This window comes from Equus caballus, chromosome 3, assembly GCF_041296265.1.
Source record: "Equus caballus isolate H_3958 breed thoroughbred chromosome 3, TB-T2T, whole genome shotgun sequence".
Lineage (NCBI taxonomy): Eukaryota > Metazoa > Chordata > Mammalia > Perissodactyla > Equidae > Equus > Equus caballus.
Genome location: NC_091686.1, coordinates 108,512,374 through 108,535,008, shown reverse-complemented (window position 1 = coordinate 108,535,008; position 22,635 = coordinate 108,512,374). Strand labels below are relative to the sequence as shown.

The 22,635-nt window shown below is 37.3% G+C and overlaps 1 protein-coding gene across 4 annotated transcripts in view; it reads right to left on the bottom strand.

The window, feature by feature from the left end:
* KCNIP4 (potassium voltage-gated channel interacting protein 4) overlaps positions 1 to 22,635 on the bottom strand; it is a 1,058,683-nt gene that overhangs the window by 820,669 nt on the left and 215,379 nt on the right. The window contains exon 1 of one of the 4 annotated variants that reach the window (XM_023638708.2): positions 13,907 to 14,526. The exons of the other annotated variants lie outside the window; for them this stretch is intronic. Coding sequence (XP_023494476.1) covers positions 13,907 to 13,994 — 88 coding nt within the window. The 5' untranslated portion in view covers positions 13,995 to 14,526. Of the gene's footprint in view, positions 1 to 13,906; positions 14,527 to 22,635 lie in introns of those variants that run through there. 4 annotated transcript variants of the gene reach the window in all.

Below are 22,635 nucleotides of genomic sequence, written 5' to 3'. Positions count from 1 at the left end.
CTTCTTTAAATATATCAGCTAAGATTATATAATTAATATTTAAATCATACTTTATAATAATAAAGGCTTACTTTTAAGGAAGAAGCAAAATCCCTATAAAATATATGATTGAGATGATTTAAGGAACACATAAAATTGAATTAAATGTCTTCTTACTCATCAATCTTCCAAAATACATATTGGAAAAAACATGACTCAAATATCTTAGCAAAGATAATGGATATCTAAAGAAGTACTTTAAAACCAAGGGTGGGGGTTGTTAGATTATGAAAGTAGCTCATAGAAAAAAACAAAAATGTCAAGTTAACGATTTTTGCCTTTAAGCAATAAATGCTAATTAAATAAATTGGAAATCCAGATTTGGAGTTCCTCAGGCCATTTAGGGATCACTGATGGTCTTCTTTTGAGTTCATATTTTCAATATTATACATTCAGAGGCCTAAATTGTAAAAGACATCTGGCCTGATTCACTTGAAGAACTCTATTTTAACTCAAAGGGTATATAATTAGAATACTAGTCTTCTAGCACTTCGAGATATTTTTAAAGTTGTTTGAAAACTGCTATATTATCACAGAAGGTTCCTCACTGGCACAGAAAATGGAAAAGCTGCTCAATGTGTTCAGGGTGCTCTTGAATCAACCTTTGTATTGTCCTTATCTCCTCATTTCCAGGCCATCAGTACCTCTTGACTTTACCATTGCAGTCAGTCCCCTGTAGCCATCTGCTGCCAATCAAGCTTCCTAAAACACTGGTATGGGGCTGACCTAGCTCTGTTCAAAGGCCTGCGGGACATCCTGTTTCACTGCAAAGCATGCAAACCCCACAACCCCTCCCCAATCCCCATTTCCAATCATTTTATGCAAACACCGTTTCACCACCAATGCTGTCCAACTCCCACTATGGCCTCCACCACTATATTCTTGGTCAGAGACACCATTCTTCCCACCTGCTTCTATCATTGACCCTGCTTAGTAGGGGTCAGAGAACTTACTCTGGAAAAGTCAAATGTTAAACATTGCATGCTTTGCAGGCCAAGCAGTCTCCCTTACAAATACTCAACTCTGTCACTGTAATGCAAAAGCAGCCATAGGTAATATGTAAATGAATGAGCAGAGTTCCACTAAAACTTTATTTTTGGATACTAAATTTGAATTTCATATAATTTTCCTGTGTCATGAAATATTATTCTTCTTTTGATGTTTTTTAAATCACTTAACAATGTAGAAACAATTCTTAGTTAATGGACCATACAAAAACAGGCAACTGGCTGCATTTGGCCCCTGGGCTCTAGTTTGCCTACTCCTGCTCCGTGGTACATTTCAAAAGAGCAGCCAGTGATTAGCATGATTGAATTGAACTCCTGCTCAGAACCCTGCAGGGTCTCTCAGCTCCACTCAGAGCAAATGCTCAGTCTTCACCATGGCCTATAAAGTCTTATGTATTCTGGTTCCCTTTGTTTCTCTGCCTTTATCCCCAATTACTCCAATTACTCTCTTTGGTTTTGCTCTGCTCAAGCTAACTAGCCTGCTTTCTGTTTCTTGAACACACTGAACACAAGCCTGCCATGGGGCCTTTACACTGGCTAGTCTGTCTGCCCCGAATCTGTGTCCTTATCTATTTCCCCACGTAATTCTTGTTTCAAGATTTTGATCTAATGTCTTTCTCTCAGAGTCTACTCTCACCACTTTCTTTAAATTGTAACCACTCTGCTATGGGCTGATTGTGTACCCCTAAAATTTATGTGTTGAAGTCCTAACCCCCAGTACCTCTGAATGTGACTACATTTGTAGATAAGATCTTAAAAAAGATGATCCAGTTAAATGAGGCCATTAGAGTGGGCCCTAATCTAATCTGACTGGGGTCCTTATAAGAACAAGTTTTTGGACACATAGGAAGATATCAGAGGCATGTCCTCACAGAGCAAAGACCATGTGAGGACACAGTGAGAAGGTGGCCATCTGAAAGCCAAGGAGCTAGGGCTTGGGAGAAACCAAGCCTGCCCACACCTTGATTTTGAACTTCCAGCCTCCAGAAGTGTGAGAAAATAAATTTTTGTTGCTAAGTCACCAAATCTGTGGTATTTTATTATGGCAGCTTTAGCAAACTAACACACATCCCAACCTGCACAGCCCTCCCAAACCCACTTACCCTGTTTTATTTCTACCCAAAGTGCTTATCACCCACTAACATACTATTTAATTAACCAGCTTAGTATGATTATTATCCATCTCCCCGCTACATGAGGGCAATGATCTTTTATACTGATGTATTCCAGGTTCCCAGAATAGTGCCTACCAGGGAGTAGGCACTTAACAAATATCTGCTAGATAAATGAAACCTAGTAATACATTTATCTCTATATATCCTCTTCCTCTGCTTCTTTACTCTTCCTGGGAGGTCCAGTTGCCAATTCAGCATCTCCAAACCCATAGCTACTAAAACCCCACTGAAATGACACCACTACTAGGAATGCCTCTCTTGCCACCAACACAAAGCAGATTCCCTCTTTGGATTCTATGAATACAGCATCTATATCTCTCTTCTAGCTCTTAACATATTCAATGCTGTATTCAGGGTTTTAATTTATGTTTAACTCCTCTACTAAATGTTAAGCTCTTGGGGGCAGCTGGGTGTTTCATGCATCTTCAAATCTTTCACCAAACCCTCTGAGTGTGCCACACAACTAGAGGCACAATAAACATCTGATGAACTTATGAATATTATTATTATAAAAGTATCTGTTATTGAGCCATTCTATTATGTCAGGCTCTATCTTAAGTTTTCATATTATTTGAATGATTAGCAAAATCTTTGCGAAGGTGGCACTGTCATTATCCCTTTTCATAGATGAGGTCACTGAGCCTATGAGAGGCAAAATAACTTGCCCAAGGTCATACTGCTAATGACTGGTGAAGCCAGGTTTCAAAGACAGATCTATCATTCTACAGAGGTCAGGATCTGGAGTATATAATCTCACAAGTGAAAATAAATATTTCAGGATCATGTTAAATAGAACAAAAACAAAGGAAGAAATATCATTCACCTAAATTCTTAGAGGTTTGAATGGGCTGATCTCACACTTCCAATGACTGTTTTCCTTGTTCTGAACTCTGAGAGTATAGTTATTGTGCATTCTTCAAATTTATATACTGATTCTGAAATTTTAAAAATTCATATTTCATAATAAAATACTTCTCCAGGTTGATCTTATTTTATGGGTAATAACTGAAGTCTTAAAACATAAATTAATGAATTATATTAAATAAATTTGGCTTTCCTAAAGATTGGATTTTAATATCTATGCATACCTCCCATCTCCTTATAATATTTCATAGAGAATTTAAGATATCAGTAGGTCCTTAACGTTGACTTCTGAAGTAGACAATTTCTACTTTTCATCGTTGTTGTTTTTTAACACTATTATACCTTATTTCCCAGGAAACAGGCAAGATGGATACAGTTATTAATTTTTTCTTTTGGTGAAGGAATAAAAACCTTTACTTAATTACTAATTAAAATATATGGACTTTAGACTCACAAATTTTTAGCAAAAATATCTATGCTGCACATATTGGAGCAATATACAAGTTATCCAGCATTTTTAGGTAGGAGAAGACTTTTGATAAGACAGTTTTAAAGCATAATTAAGTATAAACCTTTAAGTATACAGATTTTAAATTTTATCATTTTTGAAGGAGATCTTTGAGTCAGATATTCTATTTACCTTTTGAAAATTTTAAATTGATAGAAACATTGACCTTTTCTGAGGACTCTAAAACAACCAAATGATGTTAGCTACTATACTTTGCACTGATTTATCAGTATCAAAAATAGGGCTTAGGACCACTTGAATGAGTCCTGATCCCAACTACTGTCCTTAGAAATGCTGTCTTGAAAACGTACCTGGTGGCAGCTTGAATTAGGATCACAATTTTTCTGATGAGGAAACAGGTATCATGGCAAGAATATAAACTTGCCCAAGGTCATCTGCTAAGATGCGATGGTGCTAAGATTTATGTTCAGTCTTCTTGGCTGCCAAGACTAGGTATTTCTGTCAGAACAAGCCACCGCCAGAGGCACTTATCACAGTGTAAGGTTGTGAGAATAATGTGCTTCCGGAATGGTAGTGTCACGGACTAACAACAGGACTAACTAGCTCTCATGACCTTGGTCAAATCATTTCAGTAACTCAAGCCTCAATATTCTCTTCTGAAAATGAAGAAGTCAAATCAAATGATTTTTATGGTCCATTGAGATTTCACATGTCTATGATCTAATAATATGTTCCAACACAGCTATTTATATGAGTATGAGTAACATGATATATATAATGTTGTCTTTATTATTCTCAATGTGTTGTGCACTTTCACTAATTTGAGTTTGAAGAAGCTTCTTAACCTTCAGAGATCACAGACCATGCTTTTACTTGGAGACAGTCTAGGAGGGCATCATTGGAAGGTGCATTTGCCTGTATTTGCATGTATTTGGGCACATGCCCAGCAGTTGGCTGTAGAGTTTCCCTTGGGGAACTTTAGTAGACACAGCATAAAACTGATCTTTAAAGTTCTAAAAGCCTTTTAGAGAAGTGGCTTCATAGCTCTTTGAAGCCTTTTTGACTTTTGCTTGGCTCAGAGAATTATTAGATAGGTAGGAAACTCTTTTATGTATACCCCATGATAAAACAAGTTCTATGTATCATAACGACATATTATAGAAGAAGAATATGACTGATTTGGCAGGCTTTAAGTCTCTACCCAAACATGGTGACCTCGCAAAATGGAAATCTTCCAATTATAGAGGTGATAATACTGAGTTAGAAGAATTTACAACTTTCTCAAAGTTGTAAGAAAACTGCAGATAGAAAACAGATCAACTGAAATCCTGACAACATATATTTATTTGTAATATCTCTAAAATTGCAGTACATCCAAGGTGGTATCTTTTTGTTTCCAGCAGGTTTACTATAGTTGAAGATTGGAAGAACCTATGCATTTCTATTTTATTACTTTAAAAACATTAAAATGCAATCATTATATACACAATATGTTCATTGTAGAGATATGAGAAAATACAAATACACAGACATTTATACATAAATCACCCATAGGATATAAGCCTTTTGAAACAAATGAGCATCTACCCCTATTTAAAAATGTGTAAGTACACCTCCTCTGTGAATAATGAGAGAGAATTCAGACTTCCAGGGCTGTGGATTATCTACAACAGTTTCTCTAGTGAAAAGACGTACTGGGCAGAGATAAGAAAGCAGCAGAACTACAGCAGAGATTAGAATGAGTAGCTGACGTGGCCGAGATCAGGAGAAGTGATATAAGCAAATGATCACAACCTTACCAACTTTGGGGAAGATGTACAGAGAGACAGAGGCAGGAGATGTTGTAGCTTTGTCCCCTAAAACGCACTGGTGTATGATTTAGTCGATTTAGTCATACATCCAATGACTGCTTATTGAAGATGTGCAATGCACTAGGCATGGTCCAGGCACTGGATTACAATAATGAACAAAACAAATATGATCCTTAAAAAGGAGTTTACATTCCAGTTTTATAGACACCTGTAAATAATCTAAATAATTTTAGATAGTGGTAATTTCTGTAGAGAAGGTGACCATAAATCCCAGTTTGTCTGGAACAATCTTGGTTTATGCCTGTATTCTTGCTGTGATTTTTTTTTGAGGAAGATTAGCCCTGAGCTAACATCAGCTGCCAATCCTCCTCTTTTTGCTGAGGAAGACTGGCCCTGAGCTAACATCCGTGCCCATCCACCTCTACCTTATATGTAGGATGCCTACCACAGCATGGCATGCCAAGCAGTGCCATGTCCGCACCCAGGATCCAAACCGGTAAACCCCGGGCCACCAAAGCAGGAACGTGTGAACATAACCACTGCACCACCAGGCAGTGGCATTTTCAGGTAGGAGAAGCACAGCCCCTGCTGTGATTATTTAGATTGCCTCCTTTTACTCTCAAAAGTGCCCCAATTTTGGTCACCCTATCTGTAAAAAATTTCGAAAACTTGATATAAGAAAGTCATTATGGGAGGGGCTATTTTGGACTGGATGAGCAGGAAATGGTTCTCTAAGACAATATTAGAACTGAGAGTTAAAGTCATCACACAGCTCTTCACAGTGAGTGTAGTGAAACAAAGACACAGTTTAGATCGTGGCAAATCTAGTTTTATATCTTAGTCCCACCACATCCTAGATTTGGCACCTTGGGATAACTTCCCCAGGGGATGCTCAAGTGGTATAGCTTAAGTCCGACAACGTGATTCAGAAAGGAACACATTAAATTATATGGAGAAAGAAATGGATACTTATTTATGATATCCTCCCACAAATCTATATTTTTGAGCAGATACTGTATAGTAAACACTCTGTTAGGGTAGAACTGGAGAATTAAATATTTTTTATGTCTTTTAGAAGATTCAGATCTACTTGAGATATGACTTTAACACCTGAATCTGTCAAATAATACAAGGTTGATGAGTAATTAAATTCTGAACAATATAGGATAGACAACTTGTACCATGAGAACTCAAATAGGAATGAAATCAATGCACATCAGAGAGTGAAGACAGATCCAAGGGGGAAGAAATGGGATCTGAACAGGTGCTTCACTGATGAACTATAATGTTAAATACCCGATCGCTCAGTAAGCCACACAAGCATTTCTCTGGACAAGGAATAGAACCTTCTGGCGGGCTTTGCTGGTAGTTTCTACAGCAGTCCGGTAGTGTGGGCAATTTAGTTTCTTAGCAATTTAGCTTTTTAGCAAACCCTCCTCCTACACATAATTCCATGGGTCCTCTCCCACCTGCTTTCTCACCTTCCTTGTTTCGCTCCCCTCTCATCAGCCTTTCTCCCTTTAATTTCTTCAGAGGAACATAGTTTAAAGGTTTATCACGTCACCTAGGTTGCCCATTGTCCTCACCTCTCCTTGGCTAAAAGCACAAGAGAGAGCTCCGCTCTGCTTTTGGAAATCTTAGCCTATGTTGGTTTGTTGAGTCAATGGTCCTGCATTTATTTGCTCTGCTGGCTGAGTAACGTGGGGCAGTTGGGAATCATGAAGACACAGCTTATGAAACCACAAGGCTCAGCCCTTAACAAACACTTAATAAGTGATAGTTGAATAAATGTCAGTTATAGTTATTGAAAACTAATAAAAGGAAAAAGAGTTTAAAAATTGCAGTCATTTATATAGGTTACTTCCTATTTATTTCTAATTAGTAGGCAACATAATAATGATTAGGTATTCAGTTACCTTTGGGGAAAATTTAATTTAAAAAAAACCCACCAAAACAGATCACCCTATAGATTCCAGATGAGTAATAATGACAAAAGTCTCCATTTGTTGAATGCTCGCCAGTAACATCAATATATGTAGGAATATCCCCCATTTTGCAGATGAGTTGACCTAGCTCAGAGCAGCTGGATGACTTTCACAATTGTAGGTTTAGGGATGGAGCTAGAATTCCAACACGAGGCTCCTAATTCTTCCTCTATGTATGCTGTTGCCCTCCAGAAGCATAGCTGGGGGTTGAGCAGAGAAAATAGCTCTCCTGGAACACATTCTCAGAATTCCTTTTTTGCTTTTAATGTAATATATTTATGTTATGGTCATTATGACTGTGATGAAAAGACATTACAGGAAGCAAAACAGAGCCAGATAGGGAGCCAGACATGAGACAGAAAAAGGAAGTGTCAAACGATGGAACACTCTTTATGAGTTTACTCCTCCAACCAAAACTTGGCACGGTTCTTCTCCTCCCACCCTGGCCACCCATTCAGTTCTCTCTGACTCACTCTCCCTGAAAACAATGATTAGCTGGCCCTCCTCAGTCATTATTATCTGTTGATCTGCTGCAGAGTGCTATGCATTCACCTTTAGAAAAGTAAAGTGAGCACTGGTCCCAAATAAAGAACATCTTGAGACATTCTGATGCTATTGCAGTATCTCTATCGGGCAGGAGAAATGGATAATATTAGGCACAGAGTCATACTTTGCAGAGGCTTGATAAACACTAGCTTGTTTGTCAAATTGTTTGGCATATACTGCAAAAAGATATGTTAATGCTGATTTCTCTCAGGGCCAGTTGAATTTTGCTTTCTTCTAAAAGTAAGGGCAGCTCCTCAGATCTTAGCCCTTCCCCTACAAAGTATCCCAATGCGGAAAAAAGGAGCTTGGAATAAAAATATACTTTATCAAAGAAAATTCATCATCATACCTAGTAAACACAAACCATAACCATCTCATACTGGGTTGTAACGCCATCTTCCAATATAACAAACACTATATTGTTTTCATATGTCATTTAATTTCTCCTCAGAAAACAGAGTCAATTTGTTTGAAGGTACAGGTTTATTTTACTTATAAAGTTTAAGAAACACACAGAGAAATTTTGGACAGAAGCTATGTGGTCAAAGTAAAAGATAAACAGTGATAGTGAAAGATGTGGTAGAATGACAGACACCTTACGAGTCACCCAGGGATATGATTAGCTTGCTCTTGCCACTTTCAATATTTTTGAGGGCAAACAACATGACCAAGGTTAGTAATTTTAAACAAAGTAAGCATTGTCAGTGGTAATACCCAAAGTGGATGAATATAAAACAATAAATACGGCCATGAGCATGTTTCTCCTACTTAGAGAAATTTTCCCACTGGCTTCTAGGATGGGGTCAGCCAATGGAAGCACTAGTAAAAAATGAGAAGGTGGAAGGAAAGAGAGGTCAGCAATTTTTTTTTTTCCTGAGCTCCGTTCCTATCAGGTCTCCATGGGTTGGCTGTGTCCCTGGACTAAAGGCCATGTTACCTGTCAAGCGGCTTCAGAAATGGCTCCCATCCCATGCTTCTTCAGTGGTCTGCTGTTACCAGCTTCAGAGCATTTATCACTCCTTCTTGATTTCCTTACACCCTGCCCACATAGATAGTCCCTTTTTAAAATTCTTTTCCTGAGTGCGAGGTCTTTTCCTGCCTGGAACATAACTGATACATATCATAATCAATGTACAATATCCTCGACAGTCTTGTCCTGTATTACGAAACTTCAGTATTTCTTCAAGTGCTTAAATAAAGCACTGATGTGTAATTGTTGAAGTTTCCGGTAAGGTAGCTCTGATTGCCTTAACAGGGGCAAATGCTGCTCCTTTTACGAATGTTAGATCTCTCTTTAGATGGCATGGAACATATTGATTAATTTTGTCAATCAGTCAACAAATGAGTTTCAAGAGTTTAACATGTCTGAAGCTGTGAGATTAGATCACCTACTACTTTGAAGTTCTCACAATGACAAAATAACAGTCTTCTCTTTGGAAGAGTCTTTCAGTCCTATGATTCTACCTAATATACTAACTATGTGGTAATAAAATACAAGGTGATTAAACATTAACATGCAGATTTCCTTCTGAAATGTAGTGGCAATCAATAACCTGCCTATGTCCTTCAACTCAGGGATCCTCTAACCAGATTTGGCAGCAATGGCAGAATTTGAAGAGATTAGGCAAGATCCTGAATCCCTCAAAATATCCCTTCACTCCTGATCAAAAAGTTAAACTCATGTTTGAGGACAAAATAATTCTCCTGATAAAGTTTAAAATATAAATTCTGTGGGGAAAAGCAACACAATGACATATATTTCTTGGCAGTCAAGTATAAACACCATCATCCTTCTTTTCTTTCTTCTTACCCAAGGGCAGGCTGCAATAGAAGGAAGTGCACAAGAAAACTGAGTATAGCATGGTGCTATTTTATGTACATTTCAATAAAGCACATTTTACCCAATGTTATAAGAAATATAGTCTCACATTATCAGCAAAATTTGAATGAATGACAAAATAAAAATTTAATCAAGAATAGCATAATTTCAGAGCTGGAAGGCCAATGGATAAAAACTGTTTATTCAATTGTCACATGTCAGGGACACATGAACTGGGAAATAGAAACAACTGTCATCTTTTACCAGGACTAAACTTGAGTTTTGTGAGTTTTTAATTATGTGAGGTCTTCAGAAACACATTCTTTGCATTAGATTTGTCTGCCCTGTGTTCAAATGTGGCAGGGATGGGGGACAGAAGAGGAGGTCAGATGGGATTGAAAATGTGGTCTTGTGATTCGTAACCAGGAAGGAAAAAGAAGTGGACAGAAAAGGAAGTGCAAGTAGCTAGAAACAAGCTTTGTTAATTCCCTGATTTTGCTGAGGGTCATCTTTTATTTTCTCTTCACACTTTAAAAATACAACATAAAAATATCTAAATCTTTATATCACTAGCCTTGTGAGTGGCTTGATCCAGAATAACTTCAACATGCTAAGGCTAAAAGCAAACTGAAAGCAAACTTGTGAAACAAATTCATGATCTCTTTCTCTCTGTCTCCTTTAATCTAAAGTTCTCTATTCGATGGAATGATAAATGCTTACTTCATGCTTTTAATAACATAATTTCATTAAATTTGAAATACTTTAAGGCATTTGATAAACAGCAGTTCACTGCTTAACCTCATGTTTTGGTTTAAATTGCTTTTGTTTCCCTTAGGCAGAGAGTTGAACTTCGCCACACCTGTAGCTTGCAGCCTTGAAGCCGGAAACAGAGCTCCAGGCAACATCCACCGCAGACATATGTTGGAGGAATACTTGCTAATAGGAAAATGTGTTCAGGTCTTGATTTTTCAAGAAAACGATGTACTGAGAATTGATAATTGTCCAAACAACCTCCAAATATGTACCATAAATCATTCCGATACTACATTTCACACATGAAATAGTCCAAAATTTAATATCTGTAATATCATTCACCCTTTCTTAATGGGTCAGCACTTATATGACAGGGTGCCCTACAGGTTCCTCTGGTACACAAACTGCTCATCAATAGAATAAGTTTCATATTACTACCGTCATATTTCAATCTTCATCACTCATCTCCAATTATTTAGATGTACAAGAATATATTGGTTACCATGAGCCCCTTCTAGAACTGAATATGATAAGGTACATGAAGATGCAGGTCTCAGTTGAGAAGGGATTAGAATAACTGATCCTGTACTGCACCACACTACACTGAACATGGTAGCCATTAACTTTAATGTTTGAATATGGATTTCTGGAATTTATTATGTAGGACAAAGGATCTTTAAAAATGCTTACATTTTCATGATAAATAAAGCAAATAAATGTGTTTGTAAAATCCGCTCTTTGAAAAGCAGTTTGCCACGATAAAAATATGCAAAAAGTTTCTGATACAATGAAAGCATCTTATTTTATCTGCACAAATCTTTACCATTGAATTTGCACTCTCTAACATAAAGGTTATTTTAGAAAAATCATTAATTAAATTATTTATTTATAAGTAACCCTAGACACTGACAAAACTTACATGAAAAGCTCTCAGAAAAAGAAACTGCTTTCCTCTATCTTGTAATAACACTAGTAAGACATACCAAAGGAGAGTTTGTACCCATGGAAATTTCCTTGCACTTCAAATTTTTTATGTTTGTGTAAAGGCATGGGCATTTTGGGATCAAATGAAAGGCAACTGCCAACAATACAGATTATGAATTTCAGAATTAGCCTGTTTTCAAATGCAAAAGAAAATCATCATTTCCTCAGATCACATCTTTAATTGAAAAAGTGATGCTAAGTGTTTGTTGGTATACGAAAAGACCAAAAACCATCCAAGGCATATTCATGTTTTAAATTTTTGATAACTACAAACATATATGCTGATTGTTCAGGATACAATTAGCAACCGCTTGCATATCCAATGTTCAAGCAAATTTTTTAAACTATTTCAACTCTGCTTCCTACTTCTTCATTAATTACTAGCTAAGGGATTTGAAAGTGCCCTAATGAATTTTACATGAGATTCTGCAATATGGACAGTGTATATTATCACAGCATCTAGTAAATGCATAAATTGGCTTTTCCAAGTTGCATTTTGAGCAGTTGTAAAGATTCCGGCTGGATTTTACAACATTTAATATTAGAAACCGAGCTGGAAAGAATTTTTACAAGAAACAAGTTGCTGTAATCACATTTCTCAGGTCATAAATCTACCTTACTACTTTATAACAATCTGTCCTATTTCTCAAACTTCTTATTTTTTTCCCTCCTGTGGTTTAAAAAGAAGAGAAGGAATTCCACCTATATTGATTTCTAAATATACCTTAAATAATGCTTAAAATATTGCTGCTATCCTAGCTATCCATGAATTTTACATTATAAATTACCATCCAGTCATTAGATACCCACTGCATTTTGGATGTAATACTTATGGTTTATGACTTCACAACTATTTACCATCTTCATAAAATTCTTTGAAATCAGAAGTTTAAGAAAACTATACACAAAGAGATTGGGCAAAAAAGGCAGAGCACTATAAGAAACAAGGAGAACCTTAAAATTCCATATCAAGGAGAAAAATACAGACTACCATGGGAACCTCATGGAAAGCGTTCCTTCATTAAATATTTCTCTAATTTCATAGCAAGATAAAAGATCACACATCGAGCACTGTCCAATGAGACATGATATCACAAATGGCACACAGTCCTTAACTGAATGTTTAAGGCAAATATCATATTGATATTATTGATCACATTGATATGATAAAGCAAAGTTGTATTGATGGGACTAAGTATTTGTAATAGGAATGTACAGACAGGGTGGAAAACAACAGAGCTCCAAGTTAACAAAAGTCAGGTACAGACTCTCAATGATTATTCTTAGAAGCATCAGAAGTCACCACAATTTGTACTACTTACAGATTAGCATCTGATCATAATGCTATCAATATTTATTAGTACTTAATAATGTTCTCAGAAATCATGTGATTTTCACATTCTCTGCAAATTGTTTATCTTAATCAGCTTGTCAACATAGTCATATTTGCAACTCTGTTATTAACCATAAAGAGTTTACTTCCTAGAGAAAATATTGCTCCAGTTCACCTCTCAACCTTGCATCACAGTCTATAGGTTTCTTAACTAACTCTTCTTTCTCATTATTTAGATTAAAGAAGACAAATATAAGTTGAAAAAATACAGCTAACAACAGTTCTTCACGGCCAGAATCAAAGTGTAGTATTATATCAACCAAGCTTTGCCTCTCAGAAGTTTGATGGTCCATTAAAAATATCTATTATCAGAGTCAAAGTAGTTTTGGTCCCACCTGTCACTATCTTAATGATGGCATTGCCTAGGAATTTCATGGGCAGCAAAACTGCTAGTTTCGGCTCATAATTTTACAACATATTAAAAATATTTTGTTGCTATCAACACCTAAATTTAAATAGAGCTTCTATTTCAATCGTGCAAATTTTTAAACATTGAAATCCACTGCAAGGAAACAAATATTAAACCTCTCTTGAACATTTTACTGTTCTGTTGTTTTCACATTTTGCAAGGAATTCAGAAATCCACAAGAAATCTCCTTAACTCTTTCACTGCCAAGCTTTATGATCAAATGCTAGAAATAATCTGTGGATTATAATGATCAAAGAGTTCTAGAGAATGTCTAAATACCTTCAGGAAGAACAGCTGTGGGATTTTCCAGTAAACTGCAGCAAGCAGGAGAGAGGGAAAAACCCCTTGCACAATCATGCATTTTTTAAAAAATCTTTCTACTCTGCAGACACTGCTTCCTTAGACTGAGGCACATTTAACAACAGTACTGCCAAAAAGACATAAAAGACACATCCAGAGAATCCAGTTCTACCCCAAAATTAGAGCTGCTCTGAATACATTTTTAGAAACGTGAACCTCAGCAAGCACTCACAATTGTATTTTATTGACAACATTAAAAATAAACACAACACAGAAATAGTGAGCCTTTCCTACTCGTTTCAACTTCGTTACCATGCTCTACCAGCCTCTATTAAAAAAAAAAAGTCATTACCTGTATGAAGAGAACCTGTTAATAGTCTGAGAAGATACTGGGCAAATTTCAATATTTCACGTTTACACCGTTTTCTACAGCCACTCATCTTAAGCAACAAGGTATTCCTCTGAGGAGAGCCAGAAGTCTTTGCCAATAAAAAAAAAAAAGACAGTCTCTGAGGGGAAACTTCTGTCTCAGTTTATGTCACAGGCTGCCTTACAACTCCTGTGGAATTAGCTGTTAGTGCCTGAATCAGAAATTCCCCTAAAAAGCTAGAGAAGCCGGATACAGACAGAACAGTAACTGGGCGGTGAGAAAGGGTTGCTTCTCAGTATGGTCACCAAGTTCTTCTGTGGCAACAGATAGGCTGCCGGTTCACACTTGTAGTAACCCACTGTGGTTCAGCTCAGCATCCCTCTCCAGGAGCAATCGCAACCTCACAGACCATTCAGACGGAGGCGGGGCCTGCGATGCCAGCTCATCAATGAATCAGCATGTAAGCAGGTGAGGGGACAGATGACAGGTCACTGGGGCTGAAACCCTTTGGATACCAATAATTTGGAGACTGCTAATGCAATCAAGCCTGCTGAAGAGGCATCTCAGGGTCCAAGGCTGTACAAAACGATTCTCCAAAATATGGGAAGGAGGAAAGCATGCTGCTCAAGGTCAGACACCAGACAATTCCCTGATACAGTGTTAATCAGATTCAGAACGCCTAAATGGGGAAAATTGACCCTGATTCTAAACAAACAGAGTTGAATATTTACCACCAAATGGAGGCAATGCTGTTTTGTCACAGATAAATATATTCCACTTCATGGGCACAGAGGTGGAAAATAAGCTGTTCCCTACATTTGGCTGTGCTTTCTACTGTTTAGGCTCAGGCATATGGAAATTAGGAAAAAATCATTGTCTCTTTTAAAATACAGTAGCCTGGAAACCACAGCTCTTAAGCCCCTATAATTTGCCTCCAGGCAACCAAGGTACAAAACTAATTCACTGCATTATCCTAAGAGAAATAACTGCCTCAGTTTCTTCACATTTCTAAAAGGCAAAACGCAACTTGCTAGCTCCCTACAATTGACTTATTTTAAGTTAACAGTGAGAACAATTGAGAGAGTTTGCAATTTTCACAAAGGACTCTGCTGTGAAAGACAGTGTTATAGAGGTAGGCAGTTGCTATGAAAGCCAGAAAACTATAGGCTTGCCTTTTCTGAAGCTGTATATTTTTTGTTTTTTTTCATTCTTGAGTGCCTTGGGCAGTTTCTAGGGTTTGTCCACACTCTAATTTATACTCCCAGGGTGTTAATTTGTTTTCGCTCGTTTTGTATAAATACAAATATTATTTCCACAATATTTAGTATATATTGGATGTGTATCCTCCATATTTTAAATACCTAGACAGGTCTTTTTTTTTTTTTTCCTGACAGTTGTAATAATTCTAGTTGAAACTAATATTTCCTAACAATACTACAAATGAAGTGATGTTCTTTTACAGTAAAGAAAGAAGCACCCCTGGAATCAGACTTACACAGATTGAGCGGTAACTCAGTCTCGTCTATAACTCTCCCACATTCCCACCAGACTCAGTGGTATAATCATTTGACTGGGATAATGAAGTATGCTTTCCAAGAATTTTCAGAACTTTAGGTTAAAGTGTCTGAGATAAAAACAGATTCACACACAAAGGTTAGCAACACACTTTTTGAAGTTCTTGCTCCCACACATTTGCCATGAGTGATGGCGTCCTAAGTTTGAAATAGGCAAAAGAAATACACTATTGTAGATCTATAGTTGGATCAATCATTTTAATGCCTTTCTCACCTACAAAATGGGGATGAGAATATTCTGTTCACTCTTTCGAGAAAGAAATAAGCTACAGTATGGATGACGTTAAGCACAGCACTTTCATTCATTCATGTAAATTATGTGTCCAGCCGTTGTAACGTTCCATTCATGGTTCTAGGTGCTGGTGAGACAGCAGTAATGAAGAAATGCAAAGCCTCTGTGTTCAAGGAGCTTACACTTCGGTGTAGAAAACAACAAATTAACAAAGAAAAATTAGGAAATATCACATACGAGTAAGTGCTATGGAGACTATTAAAACCAGGTTGATAGAATAGAAAGTGAGTAGGCTGAGTGGTCAGGGAAGACATCTCTTTGAAAAGACAGTTAAGCTGGGATGTAAATTACAGGAAGGAGACAACCATCAACCATGAGATATTTAGGGGAAAGTGCATGTCAAATTGATTGAAAAGCTCATGCAAAGATCCCAGCTGGGAATGAGCGTGGCATCCTCAAGGAACGGAAAGAAGGGTGTGGCTGCTGAAGCATACGCAGCCAGGAGAGACTTACAGATGATTCCATGGAGGAAGATGGAGGCTCCCAGCCAGGGCCTTCTAGTATGCAGAGCCTTATAGCCAGGGTATGGAATTTGGATTTAGTCTACGTGTGCTGGAAAGTCACTCTAGGGAACAGGAAAATTATATGACCTGTCTACTACGTACAGGATAAAATGTAGGAGAGCAAAAGTGGAAGAAGGAACACCTATGAGGGGCAACACAGTAGTCTAGATAAAAAATGCTGGTGGCATGCCCTGGAATGGAAACAAGAGCTAGCTGGTTTCTGGATATATTTTGAAATGGAATTATTAGGGTTGGGAATGCAGAGAAGGGAAGAATTAAGGATGATTTTGTTTGCAGCTTGAAAAATTAAATGGATTAATTTAATGAGCTGATGAAATAGAAACACTATGGGTAGGTTACAAGAGTTAAAAAAATCAAAAGTTCTACTTTGGACACATTAGAATTGAGATATCTTTAATGTACTCAGAATTTAAAACGTATTTTTAAATCAATCTAGTCATTTAAAAATATCTTTTTAAAAGGAGGACATCACTATAGAATCTGAAGATATCAAAGGATAATAGGAGAATACTACATACAACTCTACATACAACTCTATAATATCTATAGAGTTTATAAATTTGACAACTTAGAAGAAACGGACCAATTCTGAAAAAGAAAAGAAAAACGAAAACTAAAATAATCTACTAAACATGAAATAAGTGATTTTAACAGCCCTATAATTGTTAAGTGAACTAAATTTACAATTTAAAGACTCCCCCAAAAATAAATCTTCAGGCCACATGGTTTCATTGGGGAATTCTACCAAGTGTGTAAAGATGAATTAACACCAATTTTTCACAATCTCTTCAAGAAAAAAAGGAGGTAGTATTTCCTAACTCATTTAATGATTCTAGTATTACACTGATAAAGACAATACCAAAAAACCCAATAAACAAACCGCAGACAAATATCTCTTATTAATATAGACTCAAAAATCCTTAAGAAAACATTATTAAAGAAAATTCAGCTATATATAAAAAGAATTATGTTCCACAGCCAAGTGAGGTTCAGTCTAAGGATGTAAGGCTGGCTCAATATTGAAAACTCAACCAAAGTAATCCACCATATTCACAGACTAAAGAGAAAGAATCACATAATCATATCAATTGATTCAGAAAAAGCATACTACAGTTTCAACACCACCCATGCTAAAAAAAAATCTCAAAGGAATAGGAGTGGAAGGCAACTTCCTCAAGTACAGTACAGTATAGTATAGCCAGTATGATAAGTTAAGAAAAGGAAATTAAACACACAAAAATTGTAAAGCAAGAAAATCATTCTATTTTTGGAAGACATGATTGTCTATGTAGAAAATCCCAAGAAACCTACAAAAGCTCCTAGAATTAATCAGTGAGTTCAGCAAGGTCACAGGATACTAGCTAAACATTCAATTGTACTACTAAGAAATCAATTACACTAGCAATAAACATATGGACACTGAAATTTAAAATATAATAGCATTTACAATTGCCCCCAAAAATGAATATTTAGGTGTAAATCTAACAAAACATGTACCAAATTTATATGCCGAAAATTACAAGAATGCTGATGAAAGAGACAAAAGAAGATTTAGATAAATGGAGAGACATGGTATGTTCATGTATCGAAAGATGTAACACAGTAAAGATGTCAATTCTCCACAAATTGATACACAGGTTTAACACAATTCCAATCAAAATCTAACTATAAAAGTTTAAGAAAAAAAATAGGAGAAAATCTTAAAGATCTTGGGCTAAGATTTCTTAGACTTGACCACAAAAGTATTACTTATAAAGTAGAAATTGATAAGTTGGATGTCATCAAATTTAAAAACTTTCACTCATCAAAGGCCCTGTTAAGAGGATGAAAAGACAATCTACAGAGTGTGAGAAAATGTTTGCAAACTACATATCTGAAGAAGGACTAATATCTAGAATATAAAGAACTTCCATATCTCAACAGTAAAAAGCACACAATCCAATTAGAACATGAACAAAAGACATGAAGAGACATTTCACTGAAAAAAAGTCATACAGATGGCAAATAAGCACATGCGGAGATGTTCAATATCGTTAGTCATTATTGAAATGCAAAATAAAACTACAACGAGGCATCATTAAACATCTATCCAAATGGCTAACATGAGAAAATAGTGGTAAGACCAAAGGCTGGTGAGGATGCAGAGAAACCAGAACTTTCTTACATGGCTGGTGTACATGTACAATGATATAGCTGCTCTGAAAAAGTCTGGCAGTTTTTAAAACTCCTGAGCATACAACAACTATATAACCCAGCAATTGCACTCCTAAGCACTTATCCCAGAGAAATGAAAATATATGTCCAGGCAAAACCTTTACATAAATGCTTATAGCATTCTTGCTTGTAATAGCCCCAAAGTGGAAACAATCCAGATGCCCTTCAAAGGGTGAATGGTTAAACAAACTGTGGTATCTCCATAACGTGAAATACTACACAGCAATAAAAAGGGATAAACTACTAATATACACAATTTGGATGACTCTCAAGGGAACTATGCTGAGCGGAAAAAGCCAGTCTCAAATGTTACACACTACATGATTCCATTTGTCTAAGAATCTTTTTTTTTAAAGATTTCATTTTTCTTTTTTCTTCCCAAAACCCCCCAGTACATAGTTGTGTATTATTAGTTGTGGGTCCTTCTACTTGTGGCATGTGGGATGCTGCCTCAGCATGGCTTGACGAGCGGTACCACGTCTGCACCCAGGATGCAACCAGCGAAACCCTGGGCTGCGGAAGCAGAGCGCAGGAACGTAACCACTCGGGCCACGGGGCCGGCCACTGTCTAAGATTCTTGAAATGACAAAATTATAAAAAGTGTACAGATTAGTGAATGCCAAAAATTAAGAAAAGGGTAGGGGCAGAGGGAAGTGGATGTAGCTGTAAAAGTGCAAAATGATGGATTCTTGTGGTCACGGAATGTTCTGCATGCTGATTGTATCAATGTCAATACCCTAGATATATCCTACTAAAGTTTTACAAACTGTTACCATTGGGGAAACTGAGTACTTTACCAGGGAATCTCTTTGTATCATTTCTTAAAACTGCATGTGAATCTACGATTATCTCAAAATAAAAAGTTTACTTAAAAATTAAATAAGTAAAATTTTAAAAACACCTTTTTAGCACCTACTGTATGCTACTGTTTTAGGTTCTGAATATATACAAGTGAACCAAACAGAGAAAACCAATGATTCGTGGAGCATATATTATAATGGAAAGAGACAATAGAATGGGGCGAGGAGAACTGAATATGCTGGATGGGGGAGGGCAGGGTTGTAGAAGTAAAATGGGGTGATCAGAAAAGTCCTCACTGAAGAGACATTTGAGCAAAGATTTGAAGGAGGTGCAAGAGTGAGCCATGTGGACATTTAAAGCACACATCTGGGTACCTTCTTGGTACATGCATCTTTCTGTAGCCTCTGAACAGTCAGTCAATACTCTACAAATCATTCTGTTGGGGAACTTTCTTGAAATCAGCCCTTTGTAAAGGCTCATTTTTTTTTTTTTTTTAAGGAAGACTAGCCCTGTGCTAACATCCACTGCCAATCTTCCTCTTTCTGCTGAGGAAAACTGGCCCTGAGCTAACATCCGTGTCCACCTTCCTCTACTCTTTATATGTGGGACGCCTGCCACAGCATGGCTTGCCAAGCGGTGCCATGTCCACACCTGGGATCTGAACCGGTGAACTACAGGCCGCTGAAGCGGAACATGAGAACTTAACCCCTGAGCCACAGGGCTGGCCCCTAAAGGCTCATTTTTGATGTCGAAACCCAGAGCACCAATCTGACCAATCTTTTCTCTAGGGAAAGCAATGACAAATCACCAATTTCGTTGGGGAACCCATTGCCTGTATAGTCTTATTGCTGGAGATGTGTAGGGAAAATATTGTTACTCAATGCTATCCTCAGGAAAACACAAAACGTAATTAGGAAGATAAATACAAAACGTCTAAAATGTCACAGAGCATTAGAAAATAAAAAACAAAAATGCTCTTAATTGTCAGCTAATTTGGATTAATATAACCATTATCCTCAATAGTATCAATAACCAACTTTGCATGTTCAAAAATAACAGAAGTCCTTATGTTTCAGAAATGCTTGAGCAAAGCCACTGCCATTCACAGAGAAATGTGAGTAAATTGTAAAACAGCTCACGAAGGCTTAAGTGTTTCCGAGATGAACAAACTATTTAGTCCCTTTAGCACGTGGTACAGAGGCTACTAACATTTTTTGCAGTAATGTTACAGCTAAATTTAACTTAAAGGCAAAGTGGCACACCATGTGGTAAGAACCAAAGGTGCCATAATGAGAGACGATTCCACAGGTAACCACTGGTCTTGTTAAGCAAGTTACAGAGGAACGTGGATGTGCAGGCTCATTTCAAGATGTATTTCTCCTAATTGAATGTCGGAAGGAAAGAATGTTTTTTCTGACAAGCTCTTTTGAGAAGTCCAAGTCCAAGTAAAGCAAGTCTTAAATACACTTGGATCCCCCTCATTGCTCCTTAAAATGGAAAAATAAACACCATCAACTGATTAAGGGAAGAAGGTTGGCTTCCCTTCAAGGAAGAAAGGACCCAGTGATTCTCGAGAAGACTCTTGCCACAAAAGAGTTTTCCCCCAAATACTGCTCCTCTCAATGCATCTTGGTGAATTATGTGTGTCTCAGTGGGAAGAGACATTGTGATGCTTTTCAAATTGTCACAAGTTGCAAAATTAAACATGTGCAGCTTAAAAATAGCTCACCATGGGGCTGCAGAGAGAAGCAGAGCAGAGCCTCGCGGCAAAGTCACAGGCTTTGAAAGTGGGTCTTGATAAAATATGAGACTAGCTTGTGTCCATTAGAGAGGAATGTCCCAATGCCAGGTCCATTATTATTCCAGAAACATCACTCTTCACCTACTTCAATGAATAAAGAGCATGCCAACACGCTAATAACTTTTGCATCAACTCTGGAAACAGCTTTGGAATACAGAGCAAGTCCAAATCAAACCTACTGGCAGGAGAAGTGTCCCTTTCAGGTGCCTAGGTATAAATCAACCAAAATACATCTGATTGGTATTCTAGGTAATACATAGATAATGCAATTATTCAGGGTTTCGATCATAATTTAATGTCATACAATGAGACAAACTATTGATAGATATGAGAATATTGGCATTAAGGAGGTCAGGTTTTTGTTGTTTTTTTTTTAAAGATTGGCACCTGAGCTAACAACTGTTGCCAATCTTCTTTTTTTTTTTTTTCCTTCCTCTTCTTCTCCCCAAAGCCCCCCAGTACATAGTTGTATATTCCAGTTGTAAGTGCCTCTGGTTGCGCCATGTGGGACACCCCCTCTGCATGGCCCAATGAGCGGTGCCACATCCACCCCCAGGATCCGAACCGGTGAAACCCTGGGCTGCCAAAGCAGAGGCTGCAAACTTAACCACTCGGCCACAGGGCCGGACCCCAAGGAGGTAAATTAATACAGACATATACTTATATGTAAATAGATCTAGAGGTATCTATTTAACACGAATTATGAGATTCTTTTTTAAAAAACTAGAGGGCTAAAGAAGTGAAATTTTTTCCAGAAGATGAAGTTCTAGCTATTTTTTGTTTTGTTTTTAAGGAGAGCCACAGTTTTTCATGCATGAGTCTTCAGAGGTAAATACAAAGTGTTTATGACATAAGCATATACTTGAGAGAAACAGTCCGTTGGACTGTTAGCACTGAGGGCTCCTTCAGTGGGGCTCCACTCGCCTGGAGCCCTATCTAAAAGCCCTATTATTACTGTTATGGGAGCTGGGAACAGATGCATTTCACCAATGAAGAGCCCTGAGAGTCAGTCAGATGCAGGCGTTGTGCTTAAAAGGAAATAAAAACGCATGGGAGAGTCCTGACAAGCAGAGGTATGTCTGAGATTGCAGGCATGGAAACAGGTTTTTGCGTCAGCATGCAGAACTTCGAAGGAGGGTAAACTGAGGGGCCAGCAGGAGGAAAGTTCCCAGTTTCCCAGTCACAGATTTACTCCCAGATTATAAGAAAAAGAGTATCTGATGTGTCCCAAGGCCCATGCTTCCACAGAATTAGGCTGAAAACTATGTCCTGAAAAAGTTTATATTAGCTTATTCTCTTTGTGATAGATTTTTTACCCACTTTCTGGTGGGCCATATAGAGTAAGGAACCAGAGTTCTAATTTAGCACTGGAATTAAATATCAGGTTATTCAGCTTTACTTAGACCCGTTCTACTCAGCTTTTAAGCAGGTTTGTAATCTCCTGCCTGAAAAAACACGTGATTATTGAGAATATGAAGACAATATCCTACAATTATATAGCAATT